At 36.3% G+C, this 22,698-nt stretch overlaps 2 protein-coding genes across 3 annotated transcripts in view; both read right to left on the bottom strand.

Moving 5' to 3' along the window:
- Nucleotides 1-22,698, bottom strand: part of LOC124633182 (zinc finger protein 853-like) — a 40,744-nt gene that overhangs the window by 14,414 nt on the left and 3,632 nt on the right. The window contains exon 2 of one of the 2 annotated variants that reach the window (XM_047168330.1): nt 20,789-21,698. In XM_047168330.1, coding sequence (XP_047024286.1) covers nt 20,789-20,817 — 29 coding nt within the window. In that variant the 5' untranslated portion in view covers nt 20,818-21,698. Of the gene's footprint in view, nt 1-1,816; nt 1,976-20,788; nt 21,699-22,698 lie in introns of those variants that run through there. The other variant, XM_047168331.1, reaches the window with a different exon arrangement.
- On the bottom strand, nt 7,615-8,592 carry LOC124633186. Its single transcript, XM_047168334.1, has 2 exons — nt 8,116-8,592; nt 7,615-8,034 (listed from the first exon to the last, which is right to left on the bottom strand). The coding sequence occupies exons 1-2, from the start codon at nt 8,202-8,204 to the stop codon at nt 7,728-7,730; spliced, it is 396 nt and encodes a 131-aa protein (XP_047024290.1). The 5' UTR covers nt 8,205-8,592; the 3' UTR covers nt 7,615-7,727.

The following is a 22,698-nucleotide window of genomic DNA, read 5'->3' as shown; positions in this document are numbered from 1 at the left end:
AAGTAAGATTATAACCAAAGTTTTTAAATTCTGCTATCCTATTTAAGCAAAATGAGTCCAAATAAATCATTGTTATCCCAAAAGTAGTAAATGATCACCAAAAGTAGTAAATGATCATCAAAATTATACCAGCTTTTTAATATAAAATGATAATCAAAGTTTTTACATCTTGCTATCCTGTTTAAGTAAACTGACTCCAAAAAAATAAGTTCGGCCTGATACAATAAATTTTATAACATTATGGGGACCCTTTTCCTGCACTAGGGTGGAAAATTGTCTATTGCATGCCTCTAAACAGTGCGATCCCACAGTGCCTAAAGACAAAAGTCTTCAATCAGTGCGTCCTACCTGTCATGACTTACGGAGCCGAAACGTGGACACTGTCGGTACGGCTGGTTCACAAGTTTAAAGTCGCTCAGCGGGCTATGGAAAGGGCTATGCTCGGCATTTCTCTGAGGGATCGCATCAGAAATGAGGTAATCCGTCAGAGAACCAAGGTCATCGACATAGCCCACCGAATCAGCAAGCTGAAGTGGCAGTGGGCTGGCCATATTAGCCGAAGAACCGATAACTGTTGGGGTAAACGAGTTCTAGAGTGGAGACCACGCCTCGGCAAACGTAGTGTAGGACCTCCTCAGGCACGGTGGAGTGATGACTTGCGCAAGACGGCTGGCAGGAGCTGGATGCGAGAAGCTGAAAATCGATCTCAGTGGCGTGCACTTGGAGAGGCCTATGTCCAGCAGTGGACTGCGATAGGCTGATGATGATGAAACAGTGCGATAAGAGTGTGTTTTCGAGGGAGTGTATTGAGAAACACATTCTTCTTCTTCTTTCTCCTGCCCTGTTCCCAATTTTACTTGGGGTCGGCGCAATATGTCATTTTCTTCCATTTTCCCCTGTCACTCACACTCACGCATGCATTGCAAGCCGGACACATAACTTAATATGGCATCATAATACTTTATTTGGTAATAAGCCTACATTTTATGGCAATCACAGTGACTTATTTAGGCAAAAATAATACATTAATTTGGTCGTCAAGAGTTGGTGATCATTTACTAAATTTGGTGGTCGAATACAATTTAAAGTGAAGTCGTGACTAAAATAGGTGGTACTATTACATTTTTAGACTTTATTTTTCTGGTGTTCAGTAGATATTTCTGGTTACAAAACTAAGGGTATCAAAGCATTTTATGGTGGTCATTAATTTGTTCCCAAAGTTTAATAAGGTCATACAAGTTTATTGTGTCATTGACCCCATAAAACGTGGGACGATTTCAGCTAAGTATCTTCATTCATACAATAGAAACGATAGATAGAACTATATAGACTTATCATAGGCTTTTTGGCAGTCATATCGGAGGGTTAAAATTTTTCTCTCGTATTCTCAGACAAAGGAGTCGCAACAAATATGGCCGATAACTTTTCAGTTACGCAATTACAAATAAATAAAGAATATTTCAATTCATAGCATCAAGAGGGAATCCCGCAATTCGTGAGCGATACCAGACAGAAATCGAAGGTTGTTCACCCCTACCAGTCCTTTTGACCGGCTGTGCGTCCATCACGCGTCGCATCCCCACCATGATGCGGGATCCCCTCCATGTGCCGTCACCAAATCACTCCCGCTCCCGGCTCCTTCCTCCACCGCCAGGAAAATCGCGAGAGGAGGGGTTGAACGCGGCCCTCGCGGCACTCTCTCTCGGGCGCTCAGGTGGCCACGCGCCCCGTCTAACGGTATTACGGAGTACCGCTTCCAAAATAAGGTCATGGATATTCACACGTTGTAAACAAAACGTTGTGTATAACGACTTACCTTCCACATAAAAAAATAATTTTTGTCCAATAACTCAATTTTTCACTTCAACAATGCTCAGAATAAATTCCATAATTAATTACAAACAAATAAACAACGACGCCCCTTCTCTTTTACCATTTACGACAAATGAAATCCGCCATACTGTTTTAATAGTTTTTTTTTTTTTTTTTTTTTTTTTTTAAGTTGGCTAGTCGCTGTATGCGCATTGCCACCGACGAAAACGGGGAAACTTGGTAGGAATGAAATAAAATTTAGGTAACGGAATTTGGATAGGTATTGGATAGGATTATTCGAAAACTACAGGATATTAAACACTTTAAATACGTATGTTATTCAGAGAGATAAAAGCTACTAAATACATATATATATTGGGATCATTAGTTGCTAGCAAGACAGGGATAGAGGTAGGAAAAGGAATCTTATAGGATAAAAGACTTGATAGAAAAGGTTCGTGATCGAGAAGAGGACAGGAAAAAAACATGTGGTTTAAATCGCCAATCTCACCACATTCGCAAAGGGCACTATCAACGATCTGCAGTCGGGCGAGGTGAAGCTTGGAACAATTATGACCTATTCTCATACGAATTAGGCAACTGGTAGCAGCTTTATTAAAATTTAGTTTAGCGAACCACGGTTTTTTTGGAATGCATGATTGGATACGAGCGTAATAGCTACCTTTATTGATACTGCTATTTGCCCATGACTTACTCCAGTCATCCCAAAGAAAATTCTTTGGTAGACTAGCCAAGTCATGAGCAAAATTTATATATGGAAATAAATCACCACATTCTACCGCTTCGCCAGCCAGATGATCAGCTTTCACATTTCCTGTGATGTTGCAATGACCCGGAATCCACACGAAGGAAACTTGAAAACCTAATTGAATACATTGATATAACAGGCTTCTAATGATTAAAATAATCGGAAATACTGGTTTAGATTTAAAAGGATATTTTTTAATTGCTTGCAATGCACTTAATGCGTCAGTAAATATTACTGTCCTACCCAATTTCATTAAGCGGACGTACTCTAAGGCCTTGAGGAGACCAAAGCATTCTCCAGTAAACACTGAAGACTCAGGAGGAAGCTTAACTTTTTGTACTATATTATATTGGGAGTGAAAAACGCCAACTCCGACATTACCAAAAGAAGAGTGTTTAGATGCGTCCGTGTAAATATGATGCCAATTGTCCCAGTGTATGCTCTTTGAAAAGTTGAATAACTCTTTTATACAATTATCATTTTTATTAATGCCTAAATTTAAAATAACATTCGGAGTAAACACTAATGATTCGTAAGAATTGCAAAAAAGAGGAAATGTTATTGATTTATAAGTTGGAGCTTGCAAAGCAAGGTACTTTTTATAGCTAACAACAAGACAGGGAGGTGATTTGTGAGACCAATAGTGAGAAGAGTTGGTTTCCTCTAAAAGAGACTCAAGTTTTGCGCGTAAAGGGTGATTGGAAAATTGTAAGGCACGGAACAAAAACTTGTCAGAAAGATATTGACGTCGAAGGGATAGAGGAGGATCAACCGTTTCGACCTGTAAGGCATTAATTGGGCTTGACTTCATAGCTCCGGTTACAATTCGTAAAGCCTTTGACTGAATAGCGTCCAATCTTTTAAAAGCAGCTAAATTACCAGGTTCTAGTAAGAATGTACCATAGTCTAATACACTTCTAACTATTGCATTATAAATTAATTTTAGTGAGAATGGATGGGCCCCCCACCACACTCCAGACAAACATCTTAATATATTTATTCTTTGTTCACACCTCGCTGCTATATATTCGCAGTGTGGAACTCCAGAAAGTTTGCTATCTAATATCAGACCTAAAAACTTAACTGATGATTTAACAGGAATAGGAACATTATCATAATATACATACACAGGAGGAGGAAGACGCATCCTAGAAAAAAGTACAACAGTACTTTTTGCGGTAGACAGCTCAAGACCATTGTTATCCATCCATTTCTTTAAAAGAGTGAGACCCGATGACAATGAATCACAGGCCGTTGTAACAGAGTTATTTGGGCAATACAACAGAAGATCATCAGCATATTGGAGCACTTTCACTTCATTATTTAGAGAAGATTCAAGATCGTAAGTATAAATGTCATAAAGTAAAGGACTAAGAACTGAACCTTGAGGGAGACCTCTCCACACGACTCTAGATTCACAAGAATCCTCGTGAGTAAGTTTTATATACCTCTCAGATAATATATTTATAATGAAATTTACAAGCATTATAGGCACATTTAACTGCAGAAGTTTATATTTTAACATAGAAATTACAACGTTATCGTAAGCCGAAGTGATATCCAGAAAAGCTGAAACTATGGAGTGATTGGAAGAAAATGCTAATCTAATGTCAGTGATAAAGATACTTAGACTGTCTAGGGTACTTTTACCACGCCTAAAACCAAATTGACTTTCGCTTAATATTTTCTTACTTTCTATAAACCATTCTAATCTATTTTTGGCTAAATGTTCCGAGACCTTTAACATTACAGATGACAAAGCTATTGGTCGATAAGATGAGCAGTCAGAAGGACTTTTGTTGGGTTTCAAAATTGGAAGGATATCTTGCGATTTCCAAGAAATGGGAACCTTACCAGAAATCACAATTTGATTAATTAATTTAAGGTAATATAAAAGAGATAAATCGCTCATATTAGCCAGAAAAGAGTAGGGTATACCATCTGCACCCGGTGCAGAGTCTTTGATTTGGTACAAAACACCTTTTAGCTCTTCTAAAGTAAATGGATTATCGAGTACGCAGGGAGGATCTGATAATGTGAAAGGGATATGATACGCAGATGTATTATCTGAGACGTATGGGGGAGCCAATTTATCTAAAAAACTATTTCTTAATTGAGGTGGAAGACATGCAATAACCGGTTCAGAAAAAGCTGATCTGAATCTTCTTATGTTGCGCCAAACAACAGAAGGTTTAACATTTGGTGATATGGAAAGACAAAATGATCTCCAGCCCTCAAACTTCTTTTTTTTTTAATAACTTTTTGGTGTCTGAAATTACTTCACATAAAATGTCAAAATTTTCTTCGGTAGAATTTTCAAAGTAGAACAGTTCACACTGCTTTCTTTTGTGTATAGCATCTGTGCAATCCCTATCCCACCATGGTGGCATTGGGATTTTGTTTAGTGGATTTTTATGAGGGAAAAGATTATCAGCAGTTTTTATCATGGCATCTGATAAAGCATCAGCACAAGCCTGTTCATTCCCACTTTGAATTTCAGGAAGGCTAGAAACGATTTTATCCAAGTGTTCCCTATACGTATGCCAGTTTATATCGGTTAGTTTATACTTCAACCGCGGAGGGCGACTGGAATAAGATTTTTGGCTGGATGGAAATTTTAAAACTATGGGAAAATGATCACTACCATAAGTAGAAGGCATAACTTCCCAACTCAAATGCGAGGCTAGTTTATTAGTGCATAGTGACAGATCAGGTGCACTGGCACCTTCATTTGGAGATGTGCGTCGAGTAGGCGACCCAGTGTTTAAAATACAAAGATTAATATTATCTAACATATCTAATAAAGTACTACCATAACTATTTGTTGTAGCACTACCCCATACTTCATGTTGACAATTAAAATCCCCTAAAACTATAAATGGTTTGGGTAGAAGAGATAAAATATTTACAAGTTCGTTAAAGATTGAAGAAGAAGGACGAGGAATATATACAGAAACGAAACATATACTATCTACAACAGCTGCAATTATGGAGAATGAATTATTATGAGATGGGAGTGAGAAAAGTGAAAATGAATGATGATGTCTGATGAGTAAGGCTACACCGCCATACCCATCAGAACGGTCTTCCCTAAGACAGGCGTACCCAGGGATCTTAAACACAGACCCTGGTTTAAGCCATGTCTCTTGTAGGGCAATAACTATAGGTTTTAAATTATTGACAAGATGTATTATATCAGATTTTTTATTAATTGCGCTTCGACAATTCCATTGTATTGCCTTGGCTTTGTGTTCCATTATGAATATTCTTTTCAGAAACTGCATTAATTACAGTGGCAGCGATGGTCGGTGAGAGGTGTTGAGTCTGGGTTAAAGATTTAATTAGTGCTATGATTAACTCATTTACTGAGGCTGATGATAGATCATCTCTGGGGATGAGAGCACAACCATCTTTTGGTTGAGGCAGACCCCTAGCGAGTTCTTGATGGAATTGCTGATCATAACCTTTTGAAAACTGAGGGGGGGAACGAGGCTTAATAAATACAGTTTTTTTATAAGATGTTTTATTTTTTGTTGGAGAGTAATCCTGAGGAACAGAAGCATTTATATTGCTTGAAACTGTGGGAGAGGAAAGCAAAGCATCAGCATAAGAAATTTTGGAAATTGTGGGGTGAAGTTTTGAGGCTTCAGCATATGATATGCAGGATTTGGCCATAGATTCTTTTATGTTTTTCTGCCTCTCATATTCTAAACATTTCCTGCTAGTGGCCTCATGGAAACCTTTGCAGAGACAGCAATGCAAATTATCCTCAGAGATGGTGCACCCATCCCCAGAGTGACCTTGACCACATTTGTAGCATCTAGGGGTAGATCTACACTGACTTTTAACGTGCCCATATCTACAACAATTATAGCACTGAATAGTAGGGTAAATGTAAAGGTCAACAGCTAAAGAAGTGTAGCACATATAGACCCGCTTTGGTAAAACTTGGCCATCAAAAGTTAATATAACAGTTTCAGTGTTTTTAAACTCGGATTTGCCATCTACAACAGTCTTTCGTTTAATCCTCCTCAATTTTAAAATTTTTCCACAACCAATTGGGACTGAAATATTTTCGAGGACATCATCATCGGACCACTCCATGGGAACGCCTCTAACGACGCCCATGCGGGTCACCGAGAAAGTTGGAATGAAAGCTTTGAAATGTTCTTTTTCTAATAAGCTATTGGTAATAAAAGAGTTGGCGTCTAAGTATGTAGTAAAGGAAACAACCAGACGATTGCGACCAATTTTTTTTAAACTACCGTTTACTATACCTTTAAAAGAATTCCTCCTTAAAAACCTGCCAAATGAAATTGGGTTTAAGTAGCTATTATCGTTGGGAGCAGTTTGCTCTCTCTGTATATGTACAAGAAATGGTGCCGCATCGGAAGAATTGTATACCAATCTGGCTACCGAAACCGGTTTTTGTGGAGATTCATTTGGTTTATTAACATGAGAACTAACAACAGACGCGCTATTTAAAGGATCAGTTTCCATGTCCACCACGCCACAACTGCAGTCGGACTGAGTTTTCGCGCCATTTTTGCGCCTCTTTTTATTGCATTGTTTGCAAAGGCTGCGTGAGGATACCCTCTTCCTCTTTGTATTAGTAGTACTGACGGCGGAGCCATCAGTATCTACTCCGGTGTCGTTGTTCGAAACTGTTACATAATGCCCAACTTCGGGCGGCAATGTTCCTCCGGGGTCATCCGGAGGTTCCATTTCATTAGAGAAAAAACTAAATAAAAAACTTACCAAACAGAATTAACACTAACACTATAACTAAACTACGATATTACGATAGAATATATACAAAAACTTAATCTAATCCAATATAAAAATTATTTTTCAACTTGAGCAAAAGAAAACACGTCCGCCAAAGTTCAGGTTTCCCGCGCTTTCCCGTTTTAATAGTTTCAAAATGTAACACCAGGTGGCGCATTAATTCTTAAACGTGATTGGTCAAAAATTCATCATCATTTATGACATCTGGTTAGATGAAATGCCATAATCAAAATTAAAATTGTTACCATGCTTCAACAATTTTAATTAAAAAAGGTACAATTTAAATATACTAATTAATATTAGGCGTAACAAATTATGAATAAACACACAACTTAACCATGTAGCACTAAAATTAATATTAAAATGGAAATTGTTGTCCACAACGCTGCATTCTCTCTAAATGAAGTTCAAATAACAACTTATTGTCATAATAATAACTACTCTGCGAGGAATTCATTCCAGGGTCATAGCTAGGTCTGCGTTCTGATCCTGACGAAGAACTTGGCGATGAGATTCCGTTTTCTGTATTTATTCCATTAATTTGACTGTGACTAGAATCTTGCGTTTGCGAACCAGTCGTGTTAAGGTTGTTATTGATGTGCAAATTATTAATTCTCTTAGATAATGGCATAAATTCACAAGAATCGTCCTCCCGGGACCTTTTTCTGAAAGAGCATAATGTATTATTAATTTATTACGAATACCATTGAATAAATAGGTACATAGAAAAAGTAAACAATACATACCTATTCTCTGTCATGGTACGAAATATGTTACTCCCATTACTTCCAATGCAAGTATTCCAATTCAAATTGGCGATTCGTCCAAAAGTCATTTGTTCACAAATGCCTGTATTTGTTTTGTGAACTTTGTAAACGAGTATATGTTCGATAGAAAACGGTCAATTTTATTTTCACAAGGGACAATCAACAAGGAATAAAAATATGATTTACTTGAACTGAGGTTGCGTTGCAGATTAAACAGTCAATATACGAAGCATGCTGCCCGAAATAGCCGATTGAAAATTCAACAGGACTGAAAGAGATAGCATATAATTAATGACACAATTCAAAATCCGAACACAAGGACGGGAGGCATGGCATGCAGCTGTTTATTTTTTTTTCATTCATGTCACAAGAATGCTACGTTTAGTTCGTAGAAGGAGCAATACTCCATCTTCGGTTCAGTTTGAATAATTATGTTAAGTTTATAATATATTATGTTTAATCTTTATAACTGCATACAAACAAACTATTTTTATTTCAACTTATATGTTTTATATCGTTATAATTGGTGAATTCGAACTAACTGATTTGTAGATTGAAAATGCGGCAACAAAACGGATTAGCAGGCTGTGCATTTTTCACACAAGATGGCGTAACGGCGCTCTTCACAACTCCGAGTTTTTTAATAGATGGCGTTACCGGAGCTAAGGCGTCTCACAAATTCTTGTTCTTGCGATCACTCTTCATAAGTCCTCTTCAAGACAGTCAAGTATAGGTAAGTGCCTGCTATTATAGAGGGCATCCTTTGAGGAGATGCTGTAACTTATTTGTTATTTCGGGCACCCGATAGCCTAGCCTTCTTCGATATGTCAGATATGTGTGGGATATCTGACAACGAAGATTTTTGCAAATTGAATTAGTAGTTCATGAGATTAGCGCTTTAAAGCAAACAAACAAACTCCTCAGCTTATAATACGTAAAATATATTTGAAAAAGAAGGAAAATAAGTATTTTAATAATATCATTGTAATATGCCTCTTCATCACAGAACACTTACAAGTTACCTACTGGATCTACTCAGAGATTGAAATCGTGATCCAATACCTATTGTTTATTAACTAACTCGGAGTAACAAATTCATAATGACATAATTTGATATAGGTCCTTAGGCATTTAGACTTTTTCTTCTTAAACACTGGTCCCAGTTCTGATGTAGTGCGGCATTTATTTGTCGCTAGTGTTTGTTTTAGCGAGAATATTGACAACATTTTGATAACTGTCTAAATCACCCCCTTACATTTCACCCTATCGAACGGGGGGTGTCTGCAATAGGGGACGAAATTGAGAGATTATACAATAGGTACCTACCTACATATGGACATTCAGTTGCAGCGCTGTGGGTGTGGCCAGCACGTGGTAAAATCTAGACTGGGAGGGAAATGCTGCATCCTACTGCAGTAAAATCTATGAAGCTTTTTGTAGGTAAGTAACTAAGTATAGATAGGTACAAAACGTGGATATACCTAATTACTATTAAGTATACCTAATCAAACTGCTAAAAGATAATCTTTCTGTCTGTTAGTTTTACGTCTGCTAAATTCCCCCAGTGGAATTTCATTTCGGTAGGCGGGTTTTCATAATGCAGAGTGAATTAGTAGATCTTGCGATACGAACAAAGCTTCACTAACGGGGCTAGTGAAAGAAAATGCAAAAATCCTATAAGCACCTACCAAAAATCTGCTGTTTTTGGACATACTTAATAATAATGTAAGTTGTGTAAGTACCTACAGCGTCTGAGGCTTACAATGTTATATCAGTTTAAGGGTAAAACTGCAAGAGTTGATTTCTGTCCAAACATGGCGCGCAAAGTGTCGTGTTCCCGCCTTTTTATGGCTAAAGAGAACAACGCGAGGCTGTTGTTGTGTACCAGATGTCTATGTTATTGCTACGGTTTAATTAGACTCGTTGTATAAATGGAAGACTTTGAATAACTCGAGAGCGTTAGTTAGTTATCAATTAAGGCGTATAAAGAATAGGAGGTGATGCATGGCATGGCGTAACGATGGTTGTGTGATCCATTCCATAATTCTGAAAAGCATACCTGCTGAAAAAGTGACTACTTAATTTTGTAAAATATACAATTTCGGTCTTAATTTATGATCCTTGCTTAACTTGCTTAATTAGGTAGTTACTAACCCCGAGGCTTACCATGAGCCCTTAGAAAGACAGACAGACTACGCCGATCCTATCATTGTATAAAGCGGATCGATGCAATTACGTTCCAGATCTTATTAAATTAGTTTCAATGCACATATAATGAATGTTGACATAGATAACATAGTGAAAGAATAGAACGCAAATGATTCAGTAGATTTACAGTAAATTATGTTGACTGATGCTGGCCAAACATGTCCAAATAATATGTAGGTACGGTATTGGCTGGGTTGCTGTTGGTCTTGGGTTCGAATTTATCATTTAACTAGCTTTTGCCCGCGACTTCGTTCGCATGGAATAGTGACTTCCGGCATATTTTTGGTTTGACCAATAGATGGCGCTATATGTCCGGAATAAATTTTATTTTTTTTTTTTTTTTGAAATAAAAACTATCCTATGTCCTTTCTCAAGTTCCAAACTATGTCTGTACCAAATTTCACACAAATCGGTTCAGTAGTTTAGGCGTGAAGAAAAGACAGACAGACAGACAGACAGACAGACAGAGTTACTTTCACATTTATAATATTAGTTAGGATAAAAAAGAAACATTTCAGTTGAGAGCCTCCTTCTTTTTGGGAAATCAGTTATGATGTCATATAAGCTGGAAACATTACTACAGGATAAGGGATGTAATCAAGCATGTGGCCATTTAAAACCGGCAAGAGGTTTTACCAAAATATTGTCACCAGATAGGTGCGTTCACCTTTCGGAATGCGTTATTAATTAAGTGTTTCAGAAAGTGCTCACAGGTGTGCAAGCGAATGCAACGCACACGGATGTAAACTTGTCTTAAATTTAAACGAGATAGAGCAGCCGGTAGAATTATCAAATTAACGCTGTACAGTTAGTCCGTGCGGTATAATATCACATTTTGGTGTGATGTCGCTCAGAAATCGGCAAGTCGCGTGCTCGCGGGGCGCATCGGCGCGTGAACGCCGCGCTTTATCCGCTCTGCTGCATGTCGTGTGGAATTCGCCTTATATGGTAGCGTATGTGCTGTCTACACCACACCTAAAAAATGCCTATTGTTGTTTAGGAAAAACGGGCGTGGGAAATGTGGAGCGTAACCTATATTTTAGCCTAATGCGTATCAAACGTCGCCTCGGCTCACAATACATGACAAATGGCCTACTCTACCCAAATGATATCATTAGGTGATCGACAATATTGTAAGTACGTATTGCGCATAGATTCAGCCAACGTTATTTCGCACATGGCACCATAATGGTCCTGAATGTGGTGTCCCCCATGTTGTTCTCTCTCTTTTAAAATGTTGCATGTACCCGTCACTTGAATCTAAATGGACCCTGAAAAAGAAAAATGTAGTTTTAATGATTATCACCCTAACCCATCATATAGCAGGGAAACTTCTCATAAATGAAGACTTTGTTGGTCCTTATAGCTTTTCACATTGTGATGAATCTGGAGCCTATTTGCTCGCTATAAATTATGCAACACATGCAGGTGCAAACTAGGTAACTGTATAGAAATACTTATCTTGGGATCTGGGAAAATTATACTCCCATTACGTATTCGATTCTATGCTAAGCATTAAATAATATGTGTCTTCACTTCTTTAGAAACTATTGTATAGAGGAAAACTTGCCAATCGTAACTGTATATCATAGTTTCCTTTCATCTACTAAACTAAAGAAAGCAGGGAAATCGGAAGGGGCTGCGAGATTGTTCGAAAGAGTTATTAGCACTTGCCGCGGCCCTTAGACAACGGGCTCAGAAAGGAAAAAAAAGGTTTTAGTCATTGAGTTTAAAAGTCTGGTCCGCCGCACCCACTGCCGAAGCCCGAATGAGTCATTGGATAATTTCCCACCTGATGAAAAAAAAATAGATCAGGAGCACGGACTGTGACTTGTCTCTTCATCATGTTCGTCTGGAATGAAAATCTAAATCTTGTAGTCGAACCCAGAACAGCATTATGAAGAGAGGCGCGTGCAATCACTAGACCGACCAGGCAGTCTTAAGATTTTCACAAGCACCCAATAATAAAATTATCATATCTTCCGCAGTACAGCCTTATGGAGATGTTACTTTCTTAGAGATCCGCTGTTCACATCACGGTACTATCGTACTTTCTCTATTCATACACAATCTCGTCACTTTCACGCAGAGACGACTATTCATTAATGAGATATGAGATTGTTCGCAAACTTTGATAATCACATTGAACTTCCCACATTGTTGCAAAGGATTGTGTAAATTGACGGAAATAAATGTAATTTTTTGTCACACGCATTGTTGAAGCGTGTGTTCTAACAATTATCATTACTATGTATAATGTTATAATAAGGTAGGAATCTCATGATCTTCACATTCACAGGCTTACTTGCAATCGTTATGATACTTTCGATGAGACGTCATTCGCTGAGGTAATTAGCATTCAGTAGCTGGTATGGAAAATATTCTTGTTTATATTGCTTAAAAAATGTTAGGAAGTTATATTAATATTCTTCCTATACATATCACATTCAACAGAACCTAATATTACCTTCTTACTTATACTTTTCCCATTTCTCACGAGAAGTGCTTAGTTTGAAGTTGTTTGAGCCAAAGAAGGTAAAGTTTCATAAAGTTATTCAGGCCGTGTATAAGAAATGTATATTGGAAGGAAGAAAAGGGTCTTCTTAATATACTTTTTCGTTGATATAGTCAGAAAAGTTATTGGAATTGTATATTAAATAATTTTCAATAAAGAGCTAGACCAACACAGACTAATAAATTAATTGGGATGCATTTTTCCGCTGTGTGTGCGTCTGCATCTGCGTTCGGAGACTGATCAAATAAAGAATGGAGGAAAGCGCGTTCCAAAGTCAAATATTTCAAATTTTCATTCAACACATTACTGGGTTAATTGGTAGATACACGAACACGTAAATATAGCTTAACTGCAGAGTCAAGATCAAGTCATAGATTGTCGGTAGAAAAAATTGGCAATGATCTATCGTAAGGAGAAGAAGCGACAAATCGTTTTGCTTCTGTAGTTTTCATTGTTAGGCTAGGCGTAGATATTTGTTATCAAAGAAGTTAAGTCATCTGTATCTAAGTACCTGTTTATTCTTTGAAGCTAGTCGAGTTGTGATTTCCTTCCGTAACTTTTTAGTTGAGTAACATTTCCGATTACCTTTATTTTGATAAAGTACTTCTCAGTACTTTTATTCAGTGCAGCTGATAAATTATTCCTAACCTCGAAAAGGAGGAAAGTCATAATATGGATAAGACTTTTAGGAAAAAACACTACAGGATAGTGATAATTTTTTGCGGTAAACTTCTTTGAATTATCGTACTACATGGACATTATTTTAAACGTTACGTTTAAAAATCGTTTTTATCGCTATTAATAAATGTGATGTTTTGTTTTTGGTCTGTGCATGCGCACGACGTTATTGGGGTGATGTAATGCCATTGACGTGTGGTTTGATAATAGGTTCATAACGTACGAATTTCAAACGGCTCACACCAATCAAGGTCATAGCTACTCCGACGGAATAATAAAATAAGTGATGATTACTTACATTTGACAACGCTACTGCCGATTTTCGAACCTTTTCTTAAATTATCTAAATTACCTTTTCAATCAAAAACTGTTTTTACAACTTCTACAGATAATTTAGGGGATAATAGCCAGATGAATCGGAAAATCAATAAAAAGTCTTCTAGATAAGGTACCATTGACGATATTTGTCAGAAGCTGGTGAAACTGACCATAAATCTTCTTATTCCGAACTAGCAAATCATTCTTGATTTCATCTTTCACTATTTGAATAAAGGAAAGTAGCATATCATTTTTGCAAAATCAAATTTCAACTAAAACGGTAAACTATTTATGATATGCACCTAACTGTGAATCATTTTATCGGACCAAGAATGTAATTAAAAGTAAAATATTAAGATCTCATTATTTTTATCGCAATACCTCCTGATATCTTAATGATTATCCGTTAAAATCATAATGACAGGAATTCAGGTAATCGAATTCATGATTACACATCCATTTCCTTTAATTGTAGATTAGGGTACTTATCGTTATATTACGCTGGTTTTCGTATCAGTTGTATCTAGATACGCCTAGAACATAAAACTGTTCCAGCTAAATACCGATAACAATGGAACCACTATAATACAAAAACAAAATCGATGACGTAGTTTCAACGGTTATATAATTACTGAAAGGGGACTGTAGCGTACTTTGCTCTTCAAAGGGCTGTTTTTCGGCTTTAGATAAGTATCGAACTGCACTTGGTCGTCGAGCCGCCAATAAAAGGTCATGTCCAAAAGAGTGACAATACCGCGAGAACTGTGCGAGTGTCACAATGCAATTCAATCGAATCGTTAATAATGAAACAATAGTAACCCAACCACGCATCAACCGGCATCCGTTAACCAAATCCATTCCGTTGGCGCTTTGAATTTAAATCGTAACGGACATGAGCGGGTCTGGAGGCCAAAGACACTGCATGACACGTTTCGGAAGTCCTCTCCTCTCTGTCTTATCTAATTTTAGTGTGTTGTTCACTGTTGTCTGGGCCGGTTTTTTGCTAATATATTTTTTTTTAGCGCAGTTAGCCGAAACATTCGGCTGTTAAACTTGGCGGGAGTATTTTAGTTTCGTTTGAGTTCAAGTCAGATTCAGAGTCCTAAACATTTTTTAATCCATCGATGTCGAATTGTTAACAAATTCACTTTCTTAGTTAAGTGTTGAGACGATCGTCTAGATAAATGTTGAGTCTTATCTTTTTGCTATCGGTCAAATACCAAACCTAGATAGATATAATATAAAGGTGTTACTTTTAACCGTTTCAGTTAATGCTATTTTTTCGACAGCGTTCCGAAATCCCCATTAAGGAAAGGTGAGGATTGAGATCTCATACCTAAAAAAAACAAAACCTATAGGAGGTCAAATTATTAGACTATGACATCATAAAGCGGTTTTTCCTCACAAAATCACGACCCCACCCTTCGGACTTTGCTGCAGTCATGTTATAATTTATTGCAATGGTACCAGTTATGAAAGGGTCTATGAGTAAGTAGGGGTTTTTTGTCTGTGAGTTTGTTTTGTATATTTTCATACATTCATGTAAATCCTAAATCTTCTACTGTTTGTTAACCGAGAGAGTAGATCAAACAGGCTACTTTAAAAGAAGCATTGATTATAAATTATGTAAGTGATCTAAGATGATTAATCGAAAAATAAAATAGTACATACATAATTGAGGTCACCACTCACGCGTCCCTAGTCCTAACTTAATTCTTATGCTTTTCCAATATAAGGTCTCTCAGCAGGTTCCTTTTCACCTCGCAGTTGACAAGTGAAGTTTGCAATCCTGAGTATGATGTTGAGCCCACGTTTCTCGTCTTATTTGGACAATCTACATGTTACAAGGTGAAGCATGTAATCTTGTGTTTGTTTACGTTAGTACTTAGTAACTGATTGGTCGAACACGTAGGCGAAAACGTTTAGCCTTAAGTCTCTTTAATAGTGGTGTATTTTTTGCTAATACTTGTGTTTTGATACTCTTGTAATGTTTTTTCGACGACAGATTGTATTAATGTACGAATCGTCATTTAAGCTTCTTGTTTTAGAACTAAGTAAATATAACATTTGGCCATCAATGGCCCCTACATTTCGAGAGCCCTCTGTAAACGCAGAAGGGTAATATTAATTCATTTTGGGCTCTTGTGCTTTCGCCCCCTAAAATATAATTATCTTTATTATTAATGTTTATGTTTACTGACCACTATTGCCCAGTCAATAATTTTTAATTTAATTTTTAACTCGGTATTTGCCTTCTCTAATTTATTTTATGCTTGTTTATAAATCTTTTACAATCCGTTATAATTTCAGCCAGATCTAACGAAATATGTCTTATTTTTCTCTAAGTTACTGTAAAATTATATTAATAACTGTTTATTGGACTTGTTCAATAAACATTTAATATTTTTAGGAGAGGCCTACCTCTGAGCTGCACGTAGATAATGATTCCTTGTCGCCTTATTTGAACTCATCAGCTAAACTAATTAGGTACCTAGTACTTTATCTACCTACTCATGTTTTTAAACGGTTTTATTTAGCTTACCCCGTTTGTTTTATTTATTATTTATTCATTCTTGGGTCAAATTTAGTAATTCAAATTTCACCCTCTTCCTGTCAACCGAATAATCTGAAATTTTGTATACACCTTTAATTCCGATGACAATACAATATAGTAATATCAATAACATTGTAAATCCAATATGGCCGCCGGCACAAAATGGCGGATAACGTAGATTTTATCAATCCCATCAATATGGGTATCAAATGAAAGGGCTCTACAAGCAGAATACAATATACTATAAAAAATTGAAATCCAAGATGGCGGCCGCTACAAAATGGCGGATAACGTAGGTTTTATCAATCCCATCAATATGGGTATCAAATGAAAGGGCTCTACAAGCAGAATACAATATACTATAAAAAATTGAAATCCAAGATGGCGGCCGCTACAAAATGGCGGATAACGTAGGTTTTATCAATCCCATCAATATGGGTATCAAATGAAAGTTCTCAACCAGTAGAATACAATGTACTATATAAAATTAAAATCCAAGATGGCGGCCTCTACAAAATGGCGGATAACTTAGGTTTTATAAATCCCATCAACATGGGTATCAAATGAAAGGACTCAACAAGTAGAATACAATTTACTATAAAAAATGAAATCCAAGATGGCGGCCGCTACAAAATGGCGGATAACGTAGGTTTTATCAATCCCATCAATATGGGTATCAAATGAAAGTTCTCAACCAGTAGCATACAATGTACTATATAAAATTAAAATCCAAGATGGCGGCCTCTACAAAATGGCGGATAACTTAAGTTTTATAAATCCCATCAACATGGATATCAAATGAAAGGTCTCAACAAGTAGAATACAATTTACTATGCAAAATTGAAATCTAAGATGGCGGATAACGTAGGTTTTATCAATCCCATCAATATGGGTATCAAATGAAAGGGCTCAACAAACAGAATACAATATACTATAAAAAATTAAATCCAAGATGGCGGCCGCTACAAAATGGCGGATAACGTAGGTTTTATCAATCCCATCAACATGGGTATCAAATGAAAGGTCTCAACAAGTAGAATACAATTTACTATGCAAAATTGAAATCTAAGATGGCCGCCGCTACCAAATGGCTGATAACAATTTTTTATCAATCCCACCAATACGGGTATCAAATGAAAGGGCTTCACAAGTAGAAAACTGTCAGTAACTCCAGCGGGGCCCAACAGGGCCAACGCCTGCCTGGGCTGCGAGATTGTTCGAAAGAGTTACCGCGGCCCTGGTACATAAAGGCCTACGACGGAACAAAACGGTTTTTAGTCAAGAGTCTGACACTCCCTCACCGCTGCTGACCCACAGCAGGAGAGGTCATGTGATGATTTTTGGGGTTGTTAAAAAAAAAGTATCTGGAAGGGCTATGTATTGAGGAATTAGATTGTAATAAATTGTCAGGTAAGAGACCGTGTAATAATGATACACTAAATGAATTAGATAGAATGAGGAATATTCGGTACGCATTTTCATTAAATACTAAAAACTAGAAAATAAAAAATCGGTAAAAAAACTTTTAAGTTAAACGGTTTTATCTTATCTGCACTGAAAACTAGAAAATAAAAAAATAGTTACTTACCTGTCAACCTACGTAGGTGGTCCCGGTCATATTAAACTAAAATAAAAACGTGGGGCCCCTGTGAAATCCTACCTATGGCAAAGCATATCTTTATACTTTGGTAGATCATGAGCTCGGCGTTCGCTGGTGAAGCCGCTACGGCTGATTATTGATTGTCAAAATCTCCAGTTACGATTATAGTAAGTCGATGCAATCCACACCTATTATACCTCTAGAAAAAAGTACTACAGCAATAGTTAATGGGCCCCACGTTTTTATTTTAGTTTAATATGACCGGGACCACCTACGTAGGTTGACAGGTAAGTAACTATTTTTTTATTTTCTAGTTTTCAGTGCAGATAAGATAAAACCGTTTAACTTAAAAGTTTTTTTACCGATTTTTTATTAAAATTCCAATAAGCCTTAAAGGAAAAATTAGGACCGAAAATTTTACATTAAAATTTGTGTAATTTAATACATACTAAAATTATAGAGTCACATATTGAATTAAATATTATAAGGAAAATATGAATTGTTTTGTCAAAGTGCGCAGAATAGACCAGAAATGATGAAAAAACCGCGAGCGAAGCGAGCGGATTTTTTTATTTTATTTTTATTGAAACGCTATTGGAATATTTTAAAATTCATGATCACATACTCATATAATTATATAAAAAAAATCTGTAAAAAAAAAATTGGTATATTTGCCGCCCCTCTAAATCTGCCGCCCTAGGCACTGGCCTACTTGGCCTATTGGTAAATCCGCCACTGCATTTATTTTACCACATTTAAAATTATTATAAAAAAATACAATTTAGGTACCTACAGGCCGCAGACGATAACTTTATCCTGTTAAAAATTGAGTACTGTTAATTTGGCAATTTTTAGTTACTCATGACCAAAATGACACAGTGTACAAAAATGTGGACCAACGCATGAATAATATTATGGTCAGATTCAGATTGGTCAGCAATTCACTCTGTTACATACTTCAGCTTTCTAAGAATCCAGTATGATTTTTTATGACGTTTGGTGTAAGGGCGTATCTATACTTTGATTTCGCCCTAAAGAATATTTTAACACCCAAAAATATAATATTTTAGAGAGTTTAATTGAGCCATCAACTATTTAATTAAAACCAAACCAACCAACTATTAAATTTTATCGTAATAAAGTTATTAAACCTATTAGCATTCACATATACTTACATAAAATTTACAAGAAAAAGTTTGAATCTTCCGACTCTGAAATCTGAATATTCATGGCACCAACTAGAAAATTTTGAGGCTAAGCAAATGTCTATTAATCTTGAAGATAGGCAGGTCAATGCTCCCGTAAATGAATTTATAAGCACGCAACTCTTCCTATATATACGAAGCAAATAATACTGCATTAAAAAACATTTTACAGTTTTAATGCTATATTAAATTGAATTTAATTATCTAATTAAGAGTTTGCTTGCAACTTAAATAATTGGACAAAGACTAAAATACGTACCTACATAATTTAAGAAATGCCTACCATAATAATACATATAAGTAACTAAGTACTGATATAGTCCAACTTCCACTGGTCTGAGAAAAATACTTTTCATTGCATGTTGTGTAATAGACAAAGTATTGTGTAGGCTCTAATAAAATTCTTGATTTCTTGCATTAGGTAGGTATACCAATTTATCTGAATAAAATGTTATTGACGCTTAAATTCAATCTGCACTATTCAATAACATGAAAACATTTTTTCGACACAAAAAATGAGGTTCTATTAGCTCAATAAATTCATCTCTGTTTTCCGCGAGTCTTTCAACCCTCTAAGGTTGCTGAACTTTGAACCCATCTTTTCATAATCCCTGTTGGTTTAGTGTTGTTATTCCTGATATTAATATCACGCTAAATAGAGGTTGTTCACCTTCCTTCTAATATCTGTGTTGTTCACCCTATTATTTTTGTCTTCTTATTCATTGAAGGGACGGTGTTTTTATAGACTGATACTTAAAAATACTTGTAAAATAATATCAATGTAAAACTTAAATGTCTAAATACTCATGTGACCGCGATTTTTCAAAAGTGGTGTACCACAAAGTTTGATGTGATGACTAATAAATTTCATATGTGCCATCAAGCGAAAACAACATAGAAGGACAAAAATAAATACGTGTATGCAATTTTCAACAGCCGTGTTTACTAGTTCACCTTGACACCGATTACTATCGTTTCCTTCCTTCCCCGATGTTTTTGTTATTATGGTGTTAATCCACACACCTGCTTCCCATTCTTTTACGAAAGAACCACACACGGAGTATATTTTTTTATAAAAGTGGCCATCTTGGATTGACACGCGTATAAGTGTGAAATTATAACTGTTTGACGATAGACATTAATTTGTTATGAACTTATTAAGTAGCAAACGGTGCTTAGCTTATTGGCCGCGGAACGATTTCTCATTATAATTTATTTTAAAAATTAATTAATTTTTATAAGCATAAAATCACAGCAGATGTTTAGGATGATATGTAGACATTGTGAGATAACTAAGTTTTGAAAAAGATTCGAAGCAGACTAGTTAGTAGAAAGCACTTCGTGTAAAGATTCGCACAATTAAGGTTCCATTGCATGATTTCAGAAGTAGGTACCCTTATCTGTGTTCTTAATAAACATCATTGCCTTTTACATTTAAATTATTGATTTATTTAAAGCCTAATGCTTAGGTATTTGACCTGTGGTTTACTTTTTATTATAAACTAAAGATTATTTGTAATTTGTAAATAAGTTACGTAGAAACCTACTTACTGAAATTATCCTCATAACAATACCTTATATGGTGTCTGTCTGCTATGGCCATTTGTTAATTCTTATTCATAAGGGCTGCCGAGGCTACTAGTGCTTTGACCTCCTTAGCACCGGATAATTGCAACCAAATCTTCGTCCCGGGTTTAAAACGAGGTCGTGTTCCTTTAAGCAACGGCTGATAGCACCAACTGGCGAAATATGCGTTTAACCCTACAACGTAAACTAGGATAATATTAGTCCTAACTAACCAAAATTCTGTCAATTCGTTCTAAAATGTAATCGCAACCCGCTCCTAAGTAGGCAACGCACCATTACTTCCCATAATGAGTTAGAACGCTCACATAGGCCACAGAAGCTCTATTATGGAGTCTGCCATCTGGATATGGCCTCAAACGCCAAGGTTTAATGCTCGTGTCGTCCAAAAATGGCGCGCGGTCGATGCTTGCGCCTGCGCACTCGCTAGACCTTTTAAGGCTTCCCAGTAACCTTATACACTTCAAGTAACGAAGGCAATCGCGAAAGGACGGAAATTATCTTAGAAACTCAGCATTATTATTATATCCTTGTAATTCTGTGGAAGTAATTTGCCTCATAATAAATATTCTTGGTGCGTTTTCCAGCTATGAGCGAAGATACGAATACATTAGTGCCTGATTGTTATTTCCTGTAGACGAAGTAATTTGTTTTGATGAATCGCTAGAGGTCATTGAATTCGTGTTAACGATTATCAAGTTATATTATTTGTTATTTAGTCGTCTGTATTTATGACAATTATAATTTCAATAGGGATGTCTTCGTTTTAGTCGATCACTCATTGTACACGGTCATAAGAGACTGCCGTTGATTTCTGATTTGTACCCGGTTGACAGCAGTTTAGCGAAATCTGGCGACATCTTTCTTATACAGCACAGGGAGCCCACTGTTTGCTTCCTCCTGTAATATAATTTTAACACCTTTAAAATTTCCTATGTTTTTACCACATACCTACGTGACGTTTACCTGCCTCATAGATATGAATGCTCATATTACTCGTGGCTAAAAAATTACAAACAACTGCAGTACGTGTACGTGAAGATATTGCATATAAATAAGTAGAATGTTCTATTTATGTTAAGATTAACATTATCCAAGGTGCTCAAGTGAGCACATGAGCATTGAACTTGCGCGTCTCGCTCGCCTCGACCTTGCGCAAGCGTCGATCGCCAATAATCATTACACGGTGCATATCGCGTGATCGCTTACAAAACAAACTGCTGAAACGAATCGGGTATAAATAGTCTGAAATTACTGTGTCAGTGATTAATGTTACTATGTAATCCATATGCTGTAAGTAGGTATATATATATAGCCGTTTATCTGAGGATGTGAGGGGCCATTGTGATGAACGGATGCTGGGTGACGAAGTTTTGTTTTTTTTTTTGCAGCTGGATGTTCTACCTACATTATTGTAAGTTGGATTATGTGGGTGGTTCGAAAAAAATATTGACATCGTTAACAGCTTATAGTCCAAAATTAAATTACTATACATACCCAGGTATGTGGCAATTGAGAATGCAGACAAAAAAAATATGTAGGACAGGACTGTTTCGAAAATAAAATATCATTTTGTAGCTTAGACAAACAATCTTGGTTATCCCAATTTTTTTGTTTAACAATAAATCCAACAAAAATGGTATTGATTACCACGAACAGACTGAAACAAAGGCCACGTATATAGCACCATTTGTTTTTAGCATAAAAGGATAATATTAACATTCCTAATAAATATATATTTTCCCTTTACAAGAGGAACCGCCCAGTTTTAATTGGCCTTTTCATTAATTAAATTAACAAAGGCCTTTTGGTAGTTAAAAAAAGGTACACCTATGAAACAGATTTTTGTGACTGACGATTATTAAGTGCAAAATTGATCTATTTGTATAATAGCTAATTT

The sequence above is a fragment of the Helicoverpa zea genome, chromosome 9 (assembly GCF_022581195.2).
Source record: "Helicoverpa zea isolate HzStark_Cry1AcR chromosome 9, ilHelZeax1.1, whole genome shotgun sequence".
NCBI lineage: Eukaryota > Metazoa > Arthropoda > Insecta > Lepidoptera > Noctuidae > Helicoverpa > Helicoverpa zea.
This window is presented reverse-complemented; position numbering and strand designations above follow the sequence as displayed.

What these genes read in the sequence shown, in the direction of transcription:
- LOC124633186 (XM_047168334.1), bottom strand. Translation starts at nt 8,204, where the DNA reads ATGACTTTTGGACGAATCGCCAATTTGAATTGGAATACTTGCATTGGA. An exon ending in CGTACCATGACAGAGAATAG is followed by an intron (nt 8,035 to 8,115) that starts GTATGTATTGTT and finishes ATGCTCTTTCAG; the next exon opens with AAAAAGGTCCCGGGAGGACG.